Below are 21256 nucleotides of genomic sequence, written 5' to 3'. Positions count from 1 at the left end.
TTTTACTTAACATGGTTTGATTTCTTTCTTTTCGGTTAGCTTTCTTGTAAATTGGAGCGAGAATTTCGCTGCGTGGAGCTTGCTGATCTAATGACTCAAAATGCTGTGAATTTAGCCATTAAATATGCTTCTCGCTCTCGGAAATTGATACTGGCCCAGAAACTTAGTGAGCTAGCTGCTGAGAAGGCAGCTGAATTGGCAGCAACCCAAACAGAAGAGGAGGAGGAGGAAGAGGATTTCAGAAAAAAGTTGAATGCTGGGTAAAATAAAAAAAGAAATCAGTTTGAATTTTCTGTCATTGCCCTGAATATGAAGCTGGTCTTTGCATATTGCTTATTGCCGTCCTCTGGTTGCAGAAGAACTGCTGCAGAGTGGAGTCAGCCAAGGCCCAGAGGTCAAGCTGAGGAAGATGCGGAGGACGGACAGGAGGCGGATGACTCTGAAGACAGACCAGCGCTACACAAACATGGTAAGATGTTTTCAGAGCAGCGGCGGCTGAGAAACGTCATGGCTGTGGCTCTTCCCATTTTGCTTGGCTGAGAGAAATTGAATTCCCAGAATTTTTCAAGACATCTGTATTGTCTGAATGTTGAATATCAAGGATGACTATTTTCCTCAATTACATTGTATTGTATTGTTTGCTTTTTTAATTATAGGGCAGAACTCATCACAAAGTACAAATTCTTCTGACATGCCAGCTGTTAAGTCAGGTGAGAAATACTTCAAAGGCAGCTACTCTCTACTGTACTACCAGTGCTGCATGTAGTGAGAAATATTTGTAAATTTATAAGTTTAAGGAAATTTTGCAAGTATTTATTTTATTTGTTTTTTTCTAGAGAGAAAGAGAGGGAGAGGTAGAGAATGAGTGTTCCAGGGCCTCTACCCGCTGTAAACAAACTTCAGATGCCTACATCATCTTGTGCAGCTGGCTTACGTGGGTCCTGGCAAATTGAGCCTAGGTCCTTAAGTTTCACAAGCAAGTGCCTTAACTGCTAAGCCATCTCTTCTAGCAGCTTATTTTAAATATTTCTATTTTTTTAAAATTTTTTGTTTATTTTTATTTATTTATTTGAGAACAACAGACAGAGAGAAAGAGGCTGATAGAGAGAATGGTTGCACCAGGGCCTCCAGCCACTGCAAACAAACTCCGGACAAGTGCACCCCCTTTTGCATCTGGCTAACATGGGTCCTGGGGAATTGAGCCTTGGACCAGGGTCCTCAGGCTTCACAGACAAGCGCTTAACCTCTAAGCCATCTCTCCAGCCCAAATATTTCTACTTATGAGAGAGATAAAGAGCAAGCACGGGTATACCAGGACCTCCTGCTGCTACATATGAGCTCCAGATACATATGCCACTTTGTGCATCTAGCTTTTTGTGAGTACTGGGGAATTGAACCTAGGCTGGCAGGTTTTTGCAAGTAAGCACCTTTAACCTCTGAACCTGCAGGTCGTGTTTTTTTTTTTTTTAATTCATGTTTTATTAGATTATAACGAGAACTTAAGGAAGGAAGACAAAGCTCATGTCCGAGAGGAGGCATAAGCCAGATTCCCAGAAATGGAGAACATATGAGAAGGAAGAAATGCAGGGCCCTTGCCCAAGGAGACAAGAGGGGGATTGAGAAGCCCAGAAGTTAACAGAACTGTTTCATAGGTGTTTTTTTTAAAAAAAATATTTTATTTATTTTAATTAATTAATTAGTTACTTTTATTTGTAGTTTTTTTGTTTTGTTTTTGTTTTTCGAGGTAGGATCTCACTCTAGATCAGGCTGATTGGAAATTCACTATGTATTCTCAGGGTGACCTCGAACTCACAGTGATCCTTCTGCCTCTGCCTCCCAAGTGCTGGGATTAAAGGTGTGTGCCACCACACCTAGCTTAAAGATTTTATTTTTTATTTATTCATTTGAGAGGGAAAGAGGGAGGGAAGGAAGAAGGGAAAAGAGAAAAAGAGAGGGAGGGAAAGAGAATGGACACACCAGGGCTTCCAGCTGCTTCAAACCAACTCCAGATGCTTAGAAGGCAAGCACCTTAACCACTAAGCCATCTTTCCAGCCCTTGATTTGGAAAAGTCAAAGATGGGCAAGGAGACATTAAATTAATAGATCCAAGTTTCTTGGCAGAGTGAGAAGGGTCCAGAGTAAAAGGATTACTAACCTTTGCTACATTACAGCTCTAGTGTGGCCTGGTTACAGGAGAGAGAAGGGTGGGTCTTGTTCCTACTGGTATTTCTCACAGTGGCAAATTGGGTCAGTTTCCATCCAACATTATTTTGCTTTGGAAAGAGGTCATTTGTATTTAATTGTTTTAAAGTTATAAAGTACCTTCTTTTCTACATAAACTACTGTTAAGTGAGGGTTTCTTTCTTGTGAAAGGTGCAGTTACCTCTAGCAGCCAAGGACGAGTAAATCCCTTTAAGGTAACCTCTTTGCAGTGATATTTTCTTTTTATTTATTTATTTATTTGAGAGAGAATGGGCACATCAGGGCCTCTAGCCACTGCAAACAAACTCCAGATACCTGTGCCACCTTGTGCATCTGACTTATGTGGACCCTGGGGAATTGAACCTGGGTCCTTTGGCTTTGCAGGAAACCACCTTAACTGCTAAGCCATCTCTCCAGCCCTCTAGTGATATTTTCTATTATTTGAATACATGTCTATTCAAAGAGATATTTCCAAGTTATCAAATAACTTTCTCTCAGAGATTTAAAGACTGATCATTGTGAAAATAAAGAAAAAGAGGCATTGGCTTGGAGTGGTGGTACACGCATTTAATCCCAGCACTAAGGAGGCAGAGATAGGAGAATCGCTATGAGTTTGAGGCTAGCTTGAACTACAGAGTGAGTTCCAGGTCAGCCTGGGCTAGAGTGGGCCTACCTTGGAAAAAAAAGAGAGAGAGAGAGAAAAGAAAGAGGGAAAGGGAGGCATTGGTTCACATTTGATCTAAATTAAATTTTTTTCCTTAGTTTCTAAGTGTTGTTGGTTTTGAAAGATAGTCCTTGTTTTGCTCTGGGATGTGGCATTTGCATATACCCATCAATGCTATGAATAATTTGAACAATAATATGAATTCATTTCCAAAGACCAACAGTATAAACTTACAGAAATTCAAAGGAAAAATAAATCTCTTTGGAGTTTTGTATTCTTCTTTACGCATAAAATGCTAACACTAGCTTTCTCTTTAGGTACTAGTGAATTCCAAAGAACCAGCAGTGTCGGTGAATTCAGCTCGCTCAGCTAATATTTTAGACAGTATGAACAAGTCATCCAGGAAATCCACTTCACTTAATCGAGCAGCAAATACTGAAAAATCTACAGTCATAAAGCCTCTGATTCCCAAGCCAAAGTCTAAGCAGGTACTATTATAATGGCCCATCTGCAGTAAGCAGCACATGCTCTCTTCCAGGCATAGGGTATGAGGTACCAGTGGCTTCTCACCAATTGTGTAGCCAAGGGAGTAGATTCATATAGTTTTGCTTCAGAACCCCTTTTTAAATGTATATGCACTTGTTCCCAGAGACTTAGACATTTGTCTGTCTTCTTCTTTTTTTTTTTTTTTAATTTTTATTAACATTTTTCATGATTATAAAATATATCCCATGGTAATTCACTCCCTCCCCACCCCCACACTTTCCCGTTTGAAATTCCATTCTCCATCATATTACCTCCCCATTACAATCATTGTAATTACATATATACAATATCAACCTATTAAGTATCCTCCTCCCTTCCTTTATCCACCCTTTATGTCTCCTTTTCAACTTACTGGCCTCTGCTACTAAGTATTTTCATTCTCACGCAGAAGCCCAGTCACCTGTAGCTAGGATCCACATATGAGAGAGAACATGTGGCGCTTGGCTTTCTGGGCCTGGCTTACCTGACTTAGTATAATACTTTCTAGGTCCATCCATTTTTCTGCAAATTTCATAACTTCATTTTTCTTTACCGCTGAGTAGAACTCCATTGTATAAATGTACCACATCTTCATTATCCACTCATCTGTTGAGGGACATCTAGGCTGGTTCCATTTCCCAGCTATTATAAATTGAGCAGCAATAAACATGGTTGAGCATGTACTTCTAAGGAAATGAGATGAGTCCTTTGGATATATGCCTAGGAGCGCTATAGCTGGGTCATATGGTAAATCAATCTCTAGCTGTTTTAGGAACCTCCACACTGTTTTCCACAATGGCTGGACCAGATTGCATTCCCACCAACAGTGCAGAAGGGTTCCTTTTTTTCCACATCCCCGCCAACATTTATGATCATTTGTTTTCATGATGGTGGCCAATCTGACAGGAGTGAGATGGAATCTCAATGTAGTTTTAATCTGCATTTCCCTGATGACTAGTGACGTAGAACATTTTTTTAGATGCTTATATGCCATTCGTATTTCTTCCTTTGAGAACTCTCTATTTAGCTCCATAGCCCATTTTTTGATTGGCTTGTTTGATTCCTTATTATTTAACTTTTTGAGTTCTTTGTATATCCTAGATATTAATCCTCTATCAGATATATAGCTGGCGAAGATTTTTTCCCATTCTGTACGTTGCCTCTTTGCTTTTTTCACTGTGTCCTTTGCGGTGCAAAATCTTTGTAATTTCATTAGGTCCCAGTGGTTAATCTGTGGTTTTATTGCCTGAGCAATTGGGGTTGTATTCAGAAAGTCTTTGCCAAGACCAATATGTTGAAGGGTTTCCCCTACTTTTTCCTCTAGCAGTTTCAAAGTTTCCGCTCTGATGTTAAGGTCTTTAATCCATTTGGACTTAATTCTTGTGCATGGCGAGAGAGAAGAATCTATTTTCATCCTTCTGCAGATATTTATCCAGTTTTCAAAACACCATTTGCTGAAGAGGCTGTCTCTTCTCCAATGAGTATTTTGGGCATTTTTATCGAATATCAGGTGGCTATAGCTACTTGGGCTTACATCTGGGTCCTCTATTCTGTTCCACTGATCTACATGTCTGTTTTTGTGCCAGTACCATGCTGTTTTTGTTACTATGGCTCTGTAGTATAGGTTAAAATCAGGTATGGTGATACCACCAGCCTCTTTTTTGTTGCTCAGTATTTTAGATATTCGAGGTTTTTTGTGATTCCAAATGAATTTTTGGATTGTTTTTTCTATTTCCATGAAGAAAGCCTTTGGAATTTTGATAGGGATTGCATTAAATGTGTAGATTGCTTTAGGTAACATTGCCATTTTCACAATATTGATTCTTCCAATCCAGGAACAAGGGATGTTTCTCCACTTTCTAGTGTCTTCTGCAATTTCTCGCTTGAGTGTTTTAAAGTTCTCATTGTATAGATTCTTTACTTCCTTGGTTAGGTTTATTCCAAGGTATTTTATCTTTTTTTGATGCAATTTTGAATGGGAGTGATTCTCTGATTTCATCCTCTGTGTGTTTGTTGTTAGCATATATGAAGGCTACTGATTTCTGTGTATTTATTTTGTATCCTGCTACATTGCTGTAGGTTTTGATCAGCTCTAACAGCTTGCTAGTAGAGTCTCTAGGGTCCTTTATGTATAGAATCATGTCATCTGCAAATAATGATAACTTGATTTCTTCCTTTCCAATTTGTATCCCTTTTATGTGTGTCTCTTGCCTTATTGCTATGGCTAAGACTTCCAAAACTATATTAAATAAAAGTGGGGACAGTGGACACCCTTGTCTTGTTCCTGATTTTAGTGGAAAAGCTTCCAGTTTTTCCCCATTTAGTAATATGTTGGCTGTAGGCTTGTCATAAATAGCCTTTATTATATTGAGATATGTTCCTTCTATTCCCAGTCTCTGTAGGACTTTTATCATGAAGGGATGTTGGATTTTGTCAAATGCTTTCTCTGCATCTAATGAGATGATCATGTGATTTTTGTCCTTCAACCCGTTTATGTAATGTATTACATTTATAGATTTGCGTATGTTGAACCATCCCTGCATCTCTGGGATAAAGCCTACTTGGTCAGGGTGAATGATCTTTTTGATATACTCTTGTATTCTGTTTGCCAATATTTTGTTGAGAATTTTTGCATCTATGTTCATGAGGGAGATTGGTCTGTAATTTTCTTTTTTTGTTCTATCTTTGCCTGGTTTTGGTATCAGGGTGATGCTGGCCTCATAGAAGGAGTTTGGTAGAATTCCTTCTTTTTCTATTTCCTGGAAAAGCTTAAGAAGCAATGGTGTTAGCTCTTCCTTAAAAGTCTGGTAAAATTCAGCAGTGAATCCATCCGGGCCTGGGCTTTTTTTAGTTGGGAGATTATTGATAACTGTTCGGATCTCCATGTTTGTTATAGGTCTATTTAAGTGATTAATCTCATTTTAATTTAATTTAGGTAGGTCATATAGATCAGATTTTCATACTTTGTGGAGTATATGCTTTTGTAGTATGTCCCTATGATTTTTTGAATTTCTCTGGAATCTGTTGTGATGTTGCCTTGTTCATCTCTGATTTTATTAATTTGTGTCTCTTCTCTCTTTCTTTTGGTCAGATTTGCTAAGGGTTTATCGATCTTGTTTATCCTTTCAAAGAACCAACTCTTTGTTTCATTAATTCTTTGGATTGTTCTTTTTGTTTCTATTTCATTAATTTCTGCCCTAATCTTTATTATTTCTTCCCGTCTACTAACTTTTGGTTTGCCTTGTTCTTCTTTTTCCAAGGCTTTAAGGCGAAGCATTAGGTCGTTTACTTGCGTCCTTTCTAATTTCTTAATATAGGCACTTAAGGCTATAAATTTACCTCTTAGAACTGCCTTCATTGTGTCCCAGAGATTTTGGTATGTTGTGTTCTCATTATCATTTGACTCTATAAATTTTTTGATTTCCTTTTTGATTTCTCATTGACCCACTCATCATTTAGTAGTGTATTGTTTAGTTTCCATGATTTTGTGTATGCTCTATAGCCTTTCTTGCTACTGATTTGTAGTTTAATTCCATTGTGGTCAGATAGAATGCAAGGAATTATTTCAATTTTCCTGAATTTGTTAAGATTTGCTTTATGTCCTAATATATGGTCTATTTTAGAGAATGTTCCATGTGCTGCTGAAAAGAATGTATATTCTGCAGCCTTTGGGTGAAATGTCCTGTATATATCTGTTAGGTCCATTCCTTCTATGACCTCATTTAGTCCAGATGCCTCTCTGTTTATTCTTTCCCTGGATGACCTGTCAATTGATGAGAGTGGGGTGTTAAAGTCACCCACCACCACTGTGTTTGGTGTTATCTGTGACCTTAGTTCTAATAGTGTTTGTTTGACGAATTTGGGAGCCCCCATGTTAGGTGCATATATGTTTAGGATTGTAATGTCCTCCTGTTGGAGTGTGCCCTTAATCAATATAAAGTGACCTTCCTTATCTTTCTTGACTAACGTCGGACTAAAGTCTACCCTGTCTGATATTAGGATAGCGACCCCTGCTTGTTTTCTAGGCCCATTTGCTTGAAACACCGTCTTCCAACCTTTTACCCTAAGATAATGTCTATCCTTTGTAGAAAGGTGAGTTTCTTGGAGACAACAAATTGTAGGATCCTGCTTTTTAACCCAGTCTGCAAATCTATGTCTTTGCGTTGGGGCATTGAGACCGTTGATATTAAGAGATATTATTGAAAGGTGTGTATTTATGTTTGCCATTTTTGTGTGTGTGTGTGTGTTACTGGTTCTACCTGTGCTCTCTTCTGTTAACTGGTATTTGAGTATAGCTTGTTTTTTCTAGGTTCCTTTTATGTGTGCTTTTCCTTTTGTTCAGCATGGAGGATTCTATCAAGTATTTTCTGTAGAGCTGGTTTTGTCTTCAAATACTCCTTTAACCTGCTTTTGTCATGGAATGTCTTTATTTCTCCATCTATTTGAATGGATAACTTTGCAGGATAAAGTAACCTTGGTTGACAGTTGTTATCTTTCAGAACTTGGAATATATCACTCCAAGCCCTTCTGGCTTTAAAAGTTTGTGTTGAATAATCTGCTGTAATCCTGATGGGCTTGCTTTTGTAGGTAACTTGATTTTTCTCTCTAACTGCTTTCAATAATTTTTCTTTGGTTTGTGTGTTTGGAATGTCTGTCTTCTTTTTAAAACTTCCAGGTGTTTCTGATACATATTCTTGTTTAATAATGACTGTTACAGTATATATAGAAAGAACTTTTTATTCTGTGGCCTAGATTTGCCCACTGTCATGTACTTCATTCTAGGTGTACCATCAGTTAAATAAATCTACCATTTATCTTTTTCATTTTGTATAATTTTATTCATTTAGATGATATGGAATTTGAAATATGGCTCTAATTCTTTGGTTTTATAGTGCTGGGGATTGACCCCAGGACCTTGTGTATGCAAGGCAAGCACTCTACCTCTGAGGTATATCTCTAGCCCTGAAGTATGGTTTTCATTTTCTTTTGTTTATTGTTTCAAATATGTGAATGTTTATATTCTTCTTTTTAAAATTTATTTGTTTTTATTTATTTATTAGAGACAGAGAGGGGGAGAGAAAGAGTGTGTGTGAGAATGGGTGCTCCAGGGCCTCTAGCCACTGCAAATGAACTCCAGACACATGTGCCACCATGTGCATCTGGTTTACATGGGACCTGGAGAATTGAACCTGGGTGTGCGGGCATGCATCTTAACCACTAAGCCATCTTTCCAGCCCTGAATGTTTATTTTCCACTGAGAACTGAAGGCTTTGGGTTATTGGTATACAAGTTGTAAATAATTATAAATGCTTCTTTGCATATTTTAGAACTTGGTGGTAACATACAAAGTTTTGCTAACTTTAATACTTACAATGTTTATTTTTGTAGGCATCTGCAACATCCTATTTCCAGAAAAGAACTTCTCAGACTGATAAAACTGAGCAAGTCAAAGAAGAAAATCCTGAAAATACATCATCTGAAACCCCAGCTCTGTGTCCTCAAAACTCTGACAACCAAAGGTCAGTGAACTCACTTAAAATGCACTGCCTCAGCCGGGCGCGGTGGCACATGCCTTTTTAATCCCAGCACTCGAGAGGCAGAGGTAGGAGGATTGCCGTGAGTTCGAGGCCACCCTGAGACTACCTAGTGAATTCCAGGTCAGCCTGGGCTAGAGTGAGACCCTACCTCAAAAAAACTGAAAGAAAAAAAAAATGCACTCTCTCAGGGCTGGAGAGATGGCTTAGCAGCGTTTGCCTGCAAAGCCAAACTGCCCAGGTTTAATTCCCCAGGGCCCACATAAGCCAGATGCACAAGATAGCACATGCATATGGAGTTTATTTGCAGCAGCTGGAGGCCCTGATGTGCCCATTCTCTCTACCTGCTTCCTTTTCACTCAAATAAATAACAATAATATATTTTAAATGAAATGTACTGTGTCAAAAGCACGTCATAGCAACACCATTATTCAAAATGTGAATGTATATATATTTTTTTTCTTAAAAGTCATAATGGGTACTAGTAATGAGCATTTGAACTCTTGTGATGTTAAGGAAGGCACAAATATTGACTGAAACAAAACAACAAATAGATACAGATATATATAAAATTTTGTTTTGTTTTGTTTGAGGCAGGGTCTCACTCTAGCCCAGTCTGACCTGGAACTCAGACTATCTTGTATAATTCATTTATGTTTGTTTTGAATAAGTTTCATGAGGAGAAAGAGCAAAAGAGACAGAAAGACATGGATGAAAAATAAATCTGGGGGCTGGGGATATGGCTTAGTGGTTAAAGACCTTGTTCACAGAGCCCATCAGCCTGGATTCAATTCCCAATTCAATTCCCAAGCCACCCATATAAAGCCAGACAGGCATTTGTTTGCAGGCAAGATACCATGGCATATACACACGCAAATAAATAAAATTATTAAAAAACTTTTTTTCACCTAGATTTACTTTTCAAAATTAATGGACTGAGATACTAATTGTTTCCAAATCATAAGGCTTTGCTATATAAATAAGGTAATGTACATTAAGTGTTTAGAAGGATGTCTGGCAGATAGTAAGTATTCAGAAACTGTTAAATATCTGCATTAAATCTTTATTCATGACCTAAGGACAATCTGTCAAAAGTAGAATGCATGGGCAGGAGAGATGACTCAACAGTTAAGGCACTTGCCTGCAAAGCCTAACAACCTCAGTTCGATGTCCCCAGTATGCATGTAAACCCAGACGCAGAGCATCTGGAGTTCATTAGCAGCAGCTAGAGGCCCTGGCACATCCGTTCTCTGTTTGTCTGTGTCTCCCTCTCTCCTCTCCCTCCCTCCTTGAAAATTAAGAAAGTAGAATGCAGTATTATTTACTTATGTGCTGTGTACATACTTTGCCTAATGGTGGTACAAGGAAGCACCCAGGTCCAGGCTGAGAGCAGGGGTCAGGTAACGGGCAAAGGTCTTGAGAAGTCAGCCAGATCTCAGCTGGCTGCTGTGGGAAATGGTGAAAGCGCCGATGGATGATAGCTCGAAGAATTTTTCAGGCCAGAGAGGCTAAGCAAGGCTGGAGACCTTGAGCCTGTAAACATAGAAGAGCTGAGGGTGCAGAGTTCACAGTTGCTGTACTTAGAAAATATGAATATAAGTGATCTCTCTGAATCAAACTTGCAAAGGAGTTTTCAGCTCATTAATCCTGTAGTCTCTAGGCAATTGAAAGTAATAGGAATATTGACAAGTTTAATTATGTCATTTTATAGTATACAAAGGTTAATGATTAATTACTAAAATCTCATGGCACTTTAAGCTATATATTAAGAATACTTTTTTCTTTTTTTACATACTTAATATTTTAGGCCAAAGACTGGGTTCCAGATGTGGCTGGAAGAAAATAGAAGCAGTATTTTGTCTGAAAACCCTGACTTTTCAGATGAAGCAGACATAATAAAAGAAGGAATGATTCGATTTAGAGTATTATCACCTGAAGAAAGGAAGGTAAGGATTATTATGCTGAGATTGAGAGCTTGGTGAATTTCTCAGGCTTAAAAATTTATTATTAAATACCTTTTTCTTTGGAAAATTGAATACACCCTAAAACTCTTGGAGCAGAAATGAAATGTGAAATATCAGCTTCAGGCAGAATTTTAGTAATACTAAGTACCTATGGTTGAGTTTTTGGCAGTTAATATAGATGCAGGGTTTTGCTTAGGGAAATAAGAATAGATGTTTTGTTATAAGTTGAAAGCAAAAAAAAAAAAAAAAAAAAAGGCCAATAAGTAAACTTCCATTTTTGGAATATGGCTTTCTAGTCTGAGCAAGTAGAACTTAAAAACTTCTACCTGCTTAGGGCTGGAGGAATGGCTTAGTGGTTAAGACATTTGCCTGCAAAGCCAAAGGACCCAGGTTCATTTCCCCAGGACCCACGGACCCACATTAGCCAAATGCACAAGGGGGTGCACATGTCTGGAGTTCGTTTGCAGTGGCTAGAGGCCCTGGCACACCCATTCTCTCTCCCTTCCTCTTTCTCTGTCAAATAAATAAATAAATAATAAAATACTTTTAAAAAAAATCCTTCTACTTGCTTAGACATGAGTACTCCCTTCGGAAGAAAAAGGCTTTGGTGTTCTGGTGTGCCTTTTCACAGGGAAATTAGGACAAGTAGCCTGCTGGCTGGTGAATTGCTGCCATGCGCAGGAAGGAAGGAGTAGCTTTCTGTTGCAAGGGAAAGGAATGTGGATGGTATACCTGTTATATCCTCAGACTTTACTTCCCCAGAGAGGCAGTGAATAGAACAGGCACCTACTGACATGGATACTGGTTTGATACACTGAGTCATATGAGGGAAGATGTTATATAATGAGGAAGCTAGAAACTCCTAATCACTTATTGCCTCATTTAGAACCCTTTAGAAAGTTTATATCTTTTTGTAAGTATTTGTAAAGTAATAAAAATTCTAAAGAATTAGAAAAATTGACATCTGAGTGAATTATATTGCAGAAGAGGAAGACACTCAACAACATTTGTACTTGTGTGGTTTGGAAGTGTTTTTGTAGTTCTGAAGATTAGAACACAGGGTGTTATGCATGCTAGGTAGGCACTCTTCCATTGAACTCTGTTCTCATCTTTTGATTGTGATTTTGAATGCTTAAAATGTAATCAAGACTTATTTTTGTTTGCTTTTGAGTCCAGATCTTGCTATGTTGTCCAGACTTGTCTCAAATCCTCTGTGTAGACCAGATTGGCCTTGAACCCCTCAGCCTCTAGGGTGGTAGGATTACAAGTGTATACCACCATACCCAGTTTTGTTGGTTCTTGATGTTATTGTTTGGAGTTACCTTCTGTGTGTTTAAGACATCTTGTTAGCAAATTTTTATTTATATGAGAGAGAATGTTAGCATACCAGGGTTTCCTGCTGCAGCACACAAACTCCAGAGTCATGCACAACTGTGCGTCTGGCTTTTATATGAGCACTGGGGAATTGAACCCAGGCTTAACACCAGTGTCTTATTGTATTTTTGTTTTGCATGGACCTGATGATTAGACATTTTGAGTTTTTTTTTAATGTATATTTTTATATATATTTTGAGAATTCGTACTTGAAATCTGTTGGAATGTAATCTGTGAAAGTAATGAGATCATTTCCATGCTTTTTTTTTTTTTTAATTGTGTAAAACTTCTCTCTACCCCATTTTGCAAAGGCGTGGACTAACAAGGCCAAAGGAGAAACTGCTAGTGATGGAGCTGAAGCAAAGAAGCGAAAACATGTGGATGAAAGTGTAGAAACTGAAGAGCAGAAGGAAGCAGCAAAGGAGAACCTGAGGTTGCCCAAAAAGACAAAGGCTTCAGGTCTTTCCACTAACCAGAAGTTGGCGGCTTTTGCATTTAACCAGGAATAAAGGAAAAAAGAGATCTTAGGAAAACAATGGGTTTTTGCTCATCTTTTTGATCAACCTGGATTTATTTTCTTCTCTAGGAAATACATTGTAATGTATGCATTTTAACGAGTTTAAAGGCATCTGCTCACCTCGGAAGGGTGCTTGCTTAGTACGTACAGGGTCCTGGGCCTTATCTTTAGCACCACAAAAAGTAAAAAAAGTAAAGCTAATGTAATAGTGATATTAGTGTCAGAAACAGCGTGTGCAAAAGCTATCACCTTTGCAAATGACGGCCTAGAGCAGAAGCATTGTGATTGTGATTCCTGACTAGAGACCACCATCATGTCACACTGGAAGCCATTTTTGTTTCTTAACTTAAGAAAAAAATCATTAAAATCCAGGGTGTTAAAACCTGCGCACTTTGCAGTGCCTTGAAAGCGTTGCCTTTGTTTTGTTTATGTCACGTGTTAGAAGTACCAGGGTCATCGCCTTCCTGAGTTACTGTAGCCTGCTCTCTGTGTCTCTGTGTGCTGGACCTCAGGGACCATGGTTTTTAATATGAGCCCTGACATGTAAATGATCTTCTAAATGAGGTATTTTATACTGCATGCTTTGGAATTTTTTATGTGTGGTTTTCAGTTATGTTTGTACAGCTTGGGTTGTTTTTTAGGTAAATAAAACTTTCTCATTTCTGTATTTGGCTTGATATGATAGAGGTTTATTTCTAAGAGTTGGAAACATTTGTAGAAAATTTATTTTAGGCTTACATTGTAATTTGCACCTTTGGCATTCTCCCACATAGTAGTAAGAGCTAAAGGCCTTACTCTGAGATTGGCTATGTCCAGCGGTGCAATGCCTTGGTCATCAGTGTCAGCAGTGCTTTGCCAAGCCAGCCTTTGAAAGCTTGAGAAGAGAGAAGAAGCTAGGCATGGTGGCACACGCCTTTAATCCCAGCACTCAGGAGACAGAGGATGGTGGATTGCTATGGGTTTGAGGCCATCCTGCAACTACAGAATGAGCTCTAGGTCAGCCTGGGCTAGAGGGAGACCCCATCTTTAAAAAAAAAAAGCCAGTTATGGTGGCATACACCCTTAATCCCAGCACTTGTGAGGCATAGGTAGGAAGATTACTGTGAGTTCAAGGCCACCCTGAGACTGCATAGTGAATTCCAGGTCAGCCTGGAATAAAGCAAGACGCTACCTCAAAAAGAGAGAGAGAGGAGAAGAAGGGAAAGTGTTTAACTGCATTTTATTTGAATAAGCAAATTTAATTGTTCCATGCATTTTGTCTGTTTTTTTTTTTTTTTTTAATTTTCATTTATTTACTAGGAAGCAGAGAGAGGGAGTGAGTGAGAATGGCCACTAGCCACTGCAAATGAACTCCAGATGCATGTGCCACCATGTGCATCTGGCCTACGTGGGTACTGAGGACTCAAACCTGAGTCGTTAAACTTTGCAGACGAGCACTTTAACCACTGAGCCATCTGTCCAGCCCCATTTTGTGTATTCTTAAGAAATCAATACAAACAAAAGCAGGCACATAGGGAGAAAGTATAGACTCAGGGTATAGTAAAGTAAATGAAGTAACTTACCATCAAGGGTGGTTTCTAGGTTGAAAGAAACAAAATTGGTTGAAAATGTACAGTAGCCAAAGGATATTTCTTATCCCAAATAATTTAGGATAGAAATTCTATGTTTCTGATATTTTTTAAACTAGTGGCTGGTATTGAGAAACATGACAGTCCATGAGAGGAGCAGATTCTAAAACCAGACAGTCTGAACTTGAAGACCTACTCACGCACTCACTCACTGTCTTAATAGCTGGTTAACCTTGGGCACATTCTCACCTTCACTCACTCATCTATAAAATGAGTAATAGTACCTACGTCATGGGGTTACACGAATCAATGAGATAAAAGGGCTTTCTTTCTTACACATAGTTATGTTTTGTACTAGTGTTAGCTATTTCCTATTCCATCCTGTGTTTTCACAAGGTTTGATTCTAAATACATATGAATTGATTGCAATTTCAAAATTGTGAAGGGAAGTTTGATACACACACACACACACAAACACACATTAGTTTTCAAGGGTCTTGCTATAGGCCAGGCTGACCTGGAATTCACTATGCAGTTTCAGACTAGCCTCAAACTCACAGCTATACTCCTACCTCTGCCTCTCAAGCGCTGGGATTAAAGGAATGTGCCACCACACTCAGCTCCTATAAGTTTTTTAAAATATTTATTTGTGTGTGAGAGAGAATGAACACACCAGGGCCTCTAGCTGCTGTAAACAAACTCCAGACATGTGCCACCTTGTGCATCTGGCTTATGTGGGTACTGGAGGATCAAACCTGGGTCCTTAAGCTGCATAGGCAAGTGCCTGAAAAGCTAAGTGATTTTTCCAGCCCCTATAATATTTTTTAAATATTTGTGTTTGTGTGTGAACACCAGGACTTCTTGACACGGCAAACAAACACCAGACACTTGTGCCAGCTTCTGCATCCAGTTACATGGGTGGTTTGGGAAATGAACCTGGAGTGGCCGGCTTTGCAAGCAAGTACCTTTAACTGTTAAGCTCCCTATTTATAATACTTTGAAAAGCATGTACTTAGCTTCCTTTTTTGAACATAGTATATAATTCTTAAGGCTATAATCCTTGAGTGTTGTATTTCAGATCCTTAGGAACCTGTTAATATTAGGGATTTACAAAAGGGCTTTTTTTAAATCTACTTTTATTTCATTGAAGGGAATTTTATTTATTTGTTTTTTGAGCTAGGTTCTCCCTCTACCTCAGGCTGACCTGGAATTCACTATGTAGTTTCAGGGTAGCTCCTACCTCCTCCTCCCAAGTGTTGGGATTAAAGGCGTGTACTACCACGCCTGGCTTGAAGGGAAGTTTTTTTTTTGTTTTTTTTTTAACTTTTTTTTGGTTTATTTATTTGAGAGCTACAGACAGAGAGAGAAAGAGGGAGAGAGAGAGAGAGAGAATGGGCGCGCCAGGGCTTCCAGCCATGGCAAACAAACTCCAGGTGTGTGCGCCCCCTTATGCATCTGACTAATGTGGGTCCTGGGAAAATGAGCCTTGAACTGGAGTCCTTAGGCTTCACAGGCAAGCGCTTAACCACTAAGCCATCTCTCTAGCCCTTGAAGAGAAGTTTTTATATTGGCTTGCTCCAACTTAAAATTAGAAATTAGAAGCTAAGAAATATCTTTTTTTTTTTTTTCTATGTAAGAGATAAGCTTGGGGCTGGAGAGATGGCTTAGTGGTTAAGGTACTTGCCTGCAAAGCCAAAGGACCCCAGTTCAATTTCCCAGGACTCATGTAAGCTAGATGCACAAGGTGATGCACACATCTGGAGTTCATTTGCACCGGCTGGAGGCCCTGGCATGCCCATTCTCTTTCATTCATTTATTTATTTGAGAGACTAAGAGAGAGAGACAGAGAGAGGAAGAGGCAGATAGAGAGAAAGGGAGTGTGGATGTGCCAGGGCTTCCAGCCACTGCAAACGAACTCCAGACGCATGTGCCCCCTTGTGCATCTGGCTAATGTGGGTCCTGGGGAATGGAGCTTCCAACTGGGGTCCTTAGGCTTCACAGGCAAGCGCTTAACCACTAAGCCATCTCTTCAGCCCAAATAACTTTTATAAGTTAACCTGACTTTTTTCTAGTCCACCCCCAACCCGCCACATTAGGACTTCACTATTAAAATGGAAGTAGAAGGGCTGGAGAGGTGACTCAGCAGTTGCAGCATTAGCCTTTCAAAGCCTGAAGACCTGAGTTCAGTTCCCTAATACCCATGTAAAGCCAGATGCACAGGGTGGTGCATATGTGTTGAGTTTGTTTGCAGTAGCTAGAGGCCCTGGCATGCATGCCCATTCTCTCTTTTGTGTATTTTTTTTTTTTTTTTTTTTTTTTTTTTTTGGTAGGGTCTCACTCTAGTCCAGGAATTCACTCCCTGGAATTCACTGTGTATTCTCAGGGTGGCCTTGAACTCAGCAATCCTCCTATCTTTGTCTCCTGAATGCTGAGATAAAAGGCGTGTACCACCATACCCAGCTCACTCTCTACCTCCTTCTCTCTCTCATTCTCTCCAAAATAAAATATTTAAAAATAAGCCAGGTGTGGTGGCGCACGGCTTTAATCCCAGCACTCGGGAAGCAGAGGTAGGAGGATCACCGTGAGTTTGAGGCCACCCAAAGACTACATAGTGAATTCCAGGTCAGCCTGGTCTATAGTGAAACCCTGCCTTGAAAAACCAATGTGTGTGTGTGTGTGTGTGTGTATTGGGGGCTGGAAATATGGTTAAGTGGTTAAGGTGCTTTTCTTTAGAGCCTAATGACCCAAGTTCAATTCTCAAGTACCCATGTAAAGCCAGATGAACAAAGTGGCACATGCATCTGGAGTCCATTTGCAGTGGCTAGAGGCCCTGTCATGCCCATTCTGTCTGACTCCTATCTCATTCTACTTGCATGTAATATATTAAAAATAAAATGAAGCCGGGCATGGTGATATACACCTTTAATCTCACACTTGGGAGGCAGAGGTAGGCTGATCGCTGTGAGTTCAAGGCCACCCTGAGACTAAATTCCAGGCAGCCTGGGCTAGAATGAAACCTTACCTCAAAAAACTAAAAAAATAGCTGGGCATGGTGGTGCATGCCTTTAATCCCAGCACTTGGGAGGCAGAGGTAGGAGGATTGCCGTGAGTTCAAGGCCACCCTGAGACTCCATAGTGAATTCCAGGTCAGCCTGGGCTAGAGTGAGACCCTACCTCGAAAAACCAAAAAAAAAAAAAAAAAAACTAAAAAAGAAAAAAAATACAGTGGAAGTAGAAATATATTAGTGCCTTAATCACTATGATATCAATAACACTGCTTATTTTTAGCTTATTGTCTGTAATACAAATTAATTTTATTCTCTAAAAGCAACTGCAGATGAAGTTATTTTTGCAGTTTTATAACTATATGCATCAACTTAGTTTACATAGCATTATAGGGGCAATTATTCCAGTTTAAAAGCTGATTTGGGGCTGGAGAGATGGCTCAACAGTTAAAAGTGTTTGCTTGCTTACAAAGTTTAACAGCCTGGGTTAGATTCTCCAGTACCCATATAAAGTCAGGTGCACAAATTGGCACATGTGTCTTGTTCCTTTGCAGTGGCAGGAAGCCCTGGTGTGCCCATTCTCTGTCTCCTTTCCATCTTTCTCTCTCTCTCTCTCTCAAATATATATATATTGGGGGTTTTTTTTGTTTTTTTTTTTTTGAGATAGAGTCTCGCTGTAACCCAGGCTGACCTGGAATTCACTATGTAGTCTCAGGCTGGCTTCTAACTCGTAACAATTTTCCTACCTTTGCCTCCCAAGTGCTGGGATTAAAGGCATGCACCACCACTGCGGCCTTCCCAGATAGGGAGCAGAAAGTTAAAGCCAGCTCATATTGTGAGGGCATTTGCCAAGCCTGTGTGTTCCAGTCATGAATGAATAACTAACTCGATAGTTAATGGCTTAAGAACAACAGCATTTGTTTTGTTCACACATTTGCAATTTGGGAAGAAGTATTTCCTCTCCTTTTCTCAGTAGTTCTAAGTTGTATCATTAACAAGATTCTGTTAACAAAAAAAAAGTCAAAATGGGTTTCAGAGCTGCTCTTATGAAGTTGTGTCTGTGTGTGTGTGAGAGAGAGAGAGAGAGACTGACTCATGTAGCCCAGGCTGGCCTCAGACTCACTTTGTAGCCAAGGAGGCCCTTGAATTCCTGATCCTCCTGCCTCCACCACCTGAGCAGTGCTGAGATTCCAGTTTTCTACCATGCAGGGTCTTGAAGCCCGGGCTTCATGCATGCTGGAAAGCACGCTACCCAATGAGCTACACCCCAGTGTTCTTGCCATATTCCATTTAGGCCTACAATATGCCAAATATTAAAAGTGGCTGAGCTGGGCATGGTAGCGCATGTCTTTAATCCCAGCACTTGGGAGGCAGATGCAAGAGGATCACCATGAGTTCAGGGCCACCCTGAGATTACATAGTGAATTCCAGGTCAGCCTGAGCTAGAGCAAGACCCTACCTCAAAAAACAAATAAATAAATAAAGTGGCTGAAAAAAAAAGTTTATAGAGTTGAAAGAAACATCATTTCCATGTTTTTTTCTCTACACTTTCAGTATATATTGAATACATATTAAAAAGGTAGTTGTGTATTCCTGAGAAGTAGTATGAAGCAGATTAATGACAGGATACTTTGCTTTGGGTTGGAAATGATCTGCAGATGATCCTCTGAAGGCAGCTGGCTTTTAATTGATAGAGATAGTTTTTTAAGAGGGAGGAGTATTAATGTGGTTCCAAGAGATAGAGATGTTTCATGGCATACTTTCCCTTCCAAATGTTAAGAGTAGCTGATAAAATAGTAGCTGGTATATTTAGAACATATAGAAAATGTCCAATTCTGCATTGAAAAACAAAACCTCAAATATACAATACAATTAGAAAATGAATACAGTAGCTGGCGAGATGGCTTAATGGTTAAGGTACTTGCCTACAAAGCCAAAGGACCAAGGTTCAATTCCCCAGAACCCATGTAAGCTAGATGCACATGGTGCATGCGTCTGAAATTTGTTTGCAGTGGCTGGAGGCCCTGGTATGCCCAAACTCTTCCTCACCACCTGTCTTGATACTCTTTCTCATAAATAAATAGGTAAAAATAAAATATTTTAAAATATATTTTACTTATTTCAGAGAAAGAGGCAGAGAGAGAGAGAATGGGCATGCCAGGGCCTCCAGCCACTGTAAACGAACTCCAAGTGCATGTGCCCCCTTGTGTATCTGGCTTCTGTGGGTCCTGGAGAGTCAAACTGGGATCCTTTGGCTTTGTAGGCAAGTATCTTAACTGCTAAGCCATCTCTGCAGCCCAAATAAAATATTTTTTAAAATAAGGGGCTGGAGAGATGGCTTAGAAGTTAAGGTGCTTGCCTGCAAAGCCAATTCCCCAGGACCCACGTAAGTCAGATCTGCCCAAGGTGACGCATGCATCTGCAGTTCGTTTGCAGTGGCTGGAAGCCCTTGTACGCCCATTCTATATCTCTCTGTCTCATTCTGCCTCCTTCTCACTGTCAAATAAATAAAAATAAAGTATTTTTTAAAAATAAAATGATGCCAGTCATGGTGGTGCATGCCTTTAATCCCAGCATTTGGGAGGCAGAGGTAGAAGGATCACCGTGAGTTTAAGGCCACCCTGGACTACGTAGTCAATTCTAGGTCAGCATGGGCTGGAGTGAAATCCTACCTCAAAAATCAAAAGCAAAGCAAACAAGAAAATAGCAAAGGACATATGCACAAACATTGACTAGGAGGATATACACATGCTCATTCTCTCCTATCTGCCTCTTTCTGTAGTAAGTAATATATATACAGGTGGCCTCTTGCCACTGCAAATGAACTCCAGATGCATGCACCACCTTGTGTGTCTGGCTTATGTGGGTACTGGGGAATTGAACCTGGGTCTTTAAGCTTTACAGACAAGCACCTTAATTGCTAAGCCATCTCTCCAGCCTGGGAAATGATTTTAACTTCATGTTCTTCAGTGTACTTGGATCTTTTATGCTTAGAGCTAAAGCAGCCATAGGTGAGAGTGGAGACACTGGCAACAGACTGAGAATGACTAAAAGGAAAGTTGGAAGCCGGGCATGGTGGTGCACGCCTTTAATCCCAGCATTCAGCACTTGGGAGGTGCAGGTATGGAGGATCACCGTGAATTCAAGCCCCCCCCCGCAAGACTACATAGTGAATTCCAGTTCAGCCTGAGTTATAGTGAGACCCTACCACAAAAAGAAAGAAAGAAAATAGTTGGTAAGAACTTGAGTCCTTGATGACATAGTGCCCAAGCCAGGAGTATAATGCCATCTTCAGGTGAAGTGGCATATGTGTGTGTGTGTGTGTACAGGCACACCTTGGCAGCACAGGAGAATCACTGTCAATGCCACAGCCACACCCTAAGTGGAACTCCCCAGAAAGGCGCCAGGCTTCCCAGTGACTTTAACACACAGCCAATTGTGAGAACCACAGTTTTAAGCCACTTTTGTGTGTGGGTTTTTTGAGGTGGGGTCTCACTCTAGCCCAGGCTGACCTATTCACTATGTCTCATGGTAGTTTTGAACTCAAGACGATCCTCCTGCCTCTGCCTCCTAAGTGCTTGGATTAAAGGCGTGCACCACCATGTCTGGCTAAGCCACTTTTTAAAACAAATCTTTTACTTTTGGTTTTTAGAGGTAGAGTCTCACTCTGACCACAGGCTGACCTGGAACTCACTATGTAGTTTCTGGTGGGCCTTGAATTCACAGTGATCCTCTTACCTCTGCCTCCTTAGTGCTGGGATTAAAGGTGTGTACCACCACGCCTGACCATTTTATTTTGTTTTGTTTATTAGAGACAGAGAGAAAAAGAATGAATGGGCACACCAGGGCCTCCAGCTACTGCTAACTCCAGATGCATCTGCCACCATGTCCATATGGCTTACG

The 21256-nt window shown here is 39.9% G+C and overlaps 1 protein-coding gene across 4 annotated transcripts in view; it reads left to right on the top strand.

The window, feature by feature from the left end:
• Wdhd1 (WD repeat and HMG-box DNA binding protein 1) overlaps positions 1–13447 on the top strand; it is a 91793-nt gene extending 78346 nt beyond the window's left edge. For 2 of the 4 annotated variants that reach the window (XM_045154831.1, XM_045154828.1), the window contains 8 exons: positions 40–260; positions 357–469; positions 657–710; positions 2374–2417; positions 3184–3354; positions 8780–8910; positions 10733–10871; positions 12575–13447. In XM_045154831.1, the coding sequence (XP_045010766.1) occupies positions 40–260; positions 357–469; positions 657–710; positions 2374–2417; positions 3184–3354; positions 8780–8910; positions 10733–10871; positions 12575–12772 (1071 nt within the window). In that variant the 3' untranslated portion in view covers positions 12773–13447. The remainder of the gene's footprint in view (positions 1–39; positions 261–356; positions 470–656; positions 711–2373; positions 2418–3183; positions 3355–8779; positions 8911–10732; positions 10872–12574) is intronic. The other 2 variants (XM_045154829.1, XM_045154830.1) reach the window with 2 other exon arrangements.
• The last annotated feature ends 7809 nt before the right edge of the window (positions 13448–21256 follow it).

Source organism: Jaculus jaculus, chromosome 7 (assembly GCF_020740685.1).
Source record: "Jaculus jaculus isolate mJacJac1 chromosome 7, mJacJac1.mat.Y.cur, whole genome shotgun sequence".
In the NCBI taxonomy this organism is placed as follows: Eukaryota; Metazoa; Chordata; class Mammalia; order Rodentia; family Dipodidae; genus Jaculus; species Jaculus jaculus.
The sequence above is the reverse complement of the archived record's forward strand: the minus strand, read 5'-3'. Positions and strand labels throughout refer to the sequence as shown.